The following is a 4,356-nucleotide window of genomic DNA, read 5'->3' as shown; positions in this document are numbered from 1 at the left end:
AGATTGTCCATATGAGGAGGCCTCGAATGATTCTCCATAAGGAATCAAGCAAGGGACTCTTGTACGGGTTTTTAGCCTAGTGCCCAATGGTTTTGGTGATGTCTTCTTTAACTCTACCATCTTTCTAACATTTTAAATTTTTTTTTTCCCAAAGTTTGCTTGCCAAATTGCAAGAATCCATAAGATGTTGTATAGTTTCCTCCTGTTGCTTGCAGTTGGGGCATATTGAGGGGCCATGAAATTCTTTTTTCCTTAAGTTGTCCCAAGTAAGAATTCTTTTATGGCAGAGCATCCATAGAAAAGTTGAGATCTTTGGCTAGATTTTAGGGGAACAAACTTTGTCCCAAAGAGGGTCCTTGTTGGTCTGAGTATCGATCATAAGGTTATATGCCTCTTATGTGGTGAAGGTTCCACGTGGTTCGTATCCCCAACGTAAGATATCCTTTTCTTCAGAAAATCTGATTCACCTATTGCTTAGCTCTATGTCCAACTCCTTATACATTATCTCTGTACCATTCCTGGTGATGATTTTTGCTTTGTGCCATTGTCTATATCCCTGATCGAGGGAGGGAATCCAGTATTGGTTGACCGTTTCCCATCGATGGGCTTCCTCGTCGTCTATTGGTGGAGGTGAGATTAAGTTGTTGAGTCTGGGTCTTTGCTGCCATGAATCCATCCAGAAACAAGCACTATTGTTGTCTCTTATTTCCCAAAAGTTGTGTTGATGGATCATATTTCTGTGAAATCTAGCCGAGTTCCAGATTAGGGATCCCTTACCTGTGTTTTAAAGCTTGATTAGTTCTTCATTCAATCTGTGGTTGGGATACTTGGCTCTCCATAGGATCGCCTAGGGTGTGTGCGGGGCTGAAAGCCACTTCCACCAGATTCGTGCTCCCATGATTGCGTAACTGTGTTGAGGGTCCCGAAGACCTATTCCTACAAGGTTTTTTGGGAGGCAAACGGTCGCCCACTTGACCAGAGCCCATTTGAAGTTGTGTCCCACCGATCCCCATAGAAAGTTCCTTTGGAGATATTTTTTTTTTTTAGAACCCATTTGGGTGCTACTAAAACTGAGAATAGATAAAGAGGCATAGATTGCAGTACAAATTTGATGAGGATTAGTCGACTTGCCATGTTTATGGCTCTAAAGGTCCAAGAGGTGAGGCGGGTTTCAAGCTTGGCGAGGAGCATTTGCCAAGAGGAGTGCTTAAGGGCAGAATCAGTTAAGGGGGCACCAAGGTACTTAGAGGGGAGAGAGGCAACATAGAATCCCATAATGCGAGCTATGGAGGTTTGAGTTATGGCAGGAGTATGAAAAAATAAGATCTGGGATTTAACTTTGTTGATACTAGCGCCAAATGCAGCGAAGAAATCATTAAGGAGGGATTTGAATTTTTGGGTTTCTTGGACCAAGGGATGCCTAAATAACATGTTATCATCCACAAATTGCTGGTGGGTAATGGCAGGGGAATTATGAAGGGAGATACCTCTAAGCTATTGCTCTTGGAGGGCATGCTTTATGGTTCTACCCAGCCCTTCATCCATAAGAATGAAGAGGAAAGGAGAGAGGGGATCCCCTTGGTGAATGCCTCTTGAGGGTTGAAAGGGGGTGGGGGAAATTCCATTAACCAGAATGGAGAAGAAAGCTGACCAGATTAAGCTCATGATCCATCAAACCCAAACAGGTGAGAAGCCAAAGGTTGTTAACACCGATTGAATGTACACCCAACTCAACTTATCAAAAGATTTTGAGAGGTCGATTTTTAGAAGCATACCTGCTTTTTTGTGGTGTTTCAGAGAGTGAATGATCTCGTGGGTGAGGATGATTCCATTTATGATTTTACTTCCTTCGACATAGCCCGATTGTTCTGGTGAGATGAGTAGGGGAAACAACGGCTTCAAACGTGAGGCTATAACTTTGGATATGATTTTGTAGATGACATTGCAGAGGGCTATAGGCCTGAAGTTTTCTGGCATGTTAGAGTTTTCCACCTTGGGGATGAGAGTGATAAATGTTGCATTCAGGGATGGTAGCACCCAATGGAGAGTTCTAGACTCTTCGACTACCTACCAGACCTCTTCTTTGATATGATCCCAGAATTTGTGGAAGAAAGTGGAGGTAAAGCCGTTTGGACCAGGAGATTTTCCTTCTCGAAGCTACTTCATAGCTGATTCCACCCCCTGTAAGGTTATCAGATGAAGAAGCAATTGATTGTGTTCATCTGTTATCACCTTTGGGATATGAGGGAGAATCTTGTCAATTGCTGGTTGTCTGTTGGTGTTAGGTTCTTGATGGACTGATTTGAAGTGCTTGATGAGTACTTTTTCAATATCCCCATGGTCTTCCAATCGATCTCCCTATTGGTTGTGAATTTGGGTGATGTTGTTATGCATTCTCCTTTAGATTGTAGTACGATGGAAGAATTTTGTATTCCTCTCACCTTCCTTTAACCATCTTATTCATGATTTTTGTTTCCAGAGGATTTCATCTTGTTTCTCTCTTTCATTGATCTAAGTCTGAAGATTCTTTTCCTATTCGTTGTGGGCTTTAGTCCTTCCTTCATTGATGATGGTTTGCTGTAGGTTCTCCATTTCCTGAGTGAGGTATTTATGAGCTTAAAATATGTTTCGAAAGGTAGCATTGTTCCACTGTTCGATTTTCACTTTTACGAACCTCGACTTTTGCTTAAATTGAAACATTTTGGAACCTACAGGGGAAGAAAGCTTTTCCATGCATGTTGTACTAGATATTTGAAATGTTGATGGGTCAACTAGAAGGATTCAAAGCGGAAGGGTCTTCTAGTGGAGTTTCCCAGTCTTTTCCACTGAAGCATAATTGGCCAGTGGTCCGACCCTGCTAATGGCAGAATAGAGGTTGAGAGGTCTCCTCCCAGGTGAATAGCATTATCTGATAGTAGAAATTGATCAAGCCTTGAATAAATCTGATGAGGACCAGATCTTTTGTTATTCCAGGTGAATATTCCATTGTTGCAGGGTAGGTCGATTAACCAATTGCTTTGAATGAACTCCTTGAAGTACTCACTTTCATTGTCCAATCTGATTCGGCCTCCTAATTTTTCCTCTAATTTGGTGATCATATTGAAGTCACCTCCCGTGATCCAGAGTGGATGGGTTCGGTTGGCATTGAGCAGTGTGAGCGTGTCCAAAGTTTTGATTTTGTCCTTAGCAGCTTGCGGGAAATGCGCATTGGTAAGGTGACCATGCACATTGGTCCCTATGATATGGAAGTTAGCTTGAATGAAATGATGGTTTGCATTGAAATCTATAAGCGCAATAGTCTGTGCATTCCATGCTATTGCTAATCCTCCCGAGGCTCCTATAGCATCCACTGCCATTGTGTGATAGCCAGGCCATGCTTTTGAAACAATGGTACTGAGAAGAGTACTATTACATTTCTTTTCTTGCATAAAGAAGATATGAGGTTTCCCCTTCTGTATCAATTTTTTTATCATTATGTATTTCCCAGGGCCGTTTAACCCTCTTAAATTCCATGATGTGAGCTTCATGGTTCAGGGTTGGGGAGTGGCTTGTAGTACTTTGTGAGTTTAGAATATCTTCCAAATTCTACCAGCATTTCCCCAATGAGGATGGTTCGCTATAGATCTGTCTTTCTCCCTTGTTTCTTAGTATCCTTGAACAAGTTCTTTCCATCCCACTGACTTCCTGGTTGAATTCCTAGAGATTTTGTTGATGTGCTCTGGATAGGATGACCTCTAGACTTTCTAGTTGTCTCACTGGGATCTTATCATATTGTTTTTGCTTGCATGCCTGCTCAAGGATAAAAATATCCAAGTCTCCTAGGTCAATGCTTTCAGGCTCTTCATCCATCTGCTTGAGTTCATTGCTCTCGGCCATGATGTTCGTTGCAAGCTTGGGATCAATCAAAAGGGTATCGATGTCCATGCCATTAGGTTTCCAGGCCATCTCTTTAATGGAGGAGGTAGAGGGGAGAGCTTGGGGTTGCTCGGGAACATGGTCAAGAGATGTAACTGGTTGGGAGTTAGTAGAGGGTAGATTAGGAATCTCATGAGAGTGCATGGGGGGTTCAGGGGCCACAGAGTCAGTCTGAGCTAGAATATCAAAGCTATTGCTGGTTAAGGGATTTTGAATTTCTGGCAGGGGTATTTTTAGGTTGAGAAGTAGGCTTTTTATGATTCCTTTTCTAAGAGTTCACTTTAATAAAGCCATCTTGATCAGTTTACCCAGAGGCGGTGTTAGAGGAGGGCTTGGCATTGAGCGGGTAGTCTAGGAATAAGTGCTCATGAGCATGACATTTTCGGCATCGAAATGGAACATGCTCATAATATAATGTTTGAATCCATTCAAAATCATCAT

At 42.2% G+C, this 4,356-nt stretch overlaps 1 protein-coding gene across 1 annotated transcript; it reads right to left on the bottom strand.

Annotated features, from left to right (window-relative positions):
- Positions 1-2,771: 2,771 nt before the first annotated feature.
- LOC149168300 (uncharacterized) lies at positions 2,772-3,356 on the bottom strand. Its single transcript, XM_089424883.1, has one exon. The coding sequence runs from the start codon at positions 3,354-3,356 to the stop codon at positions 2,772-2,774; it is 585 nt and encodes a 194-aa protein (XP_089281009.1).
- Positions 3,357-4,356: the final 1,000 nt, after the last annotated feature.

Source organism: Pinus tabuliformis, chromosome 4_2 (assembly GCF_031772625.1).
Source record: "Pinus tabuliformis cultivar Carrire ecotype Pingquan chromosome 4_2, CPIR1, whole genome shotgun sequence".
NCBI classification, from domain to species: domain Eukaryota; kingdom Viridiplantae; phylum Streptophyta; class Pinopsida; order Pinales; family Pinaceae; genus Pinus; species Pinus tabuliformis.
The sequence above is the reverse complement of the archived record's forward strand: the minus strand, read 5'-3'. Positions and strand labels throughout refer to the sequence as shown.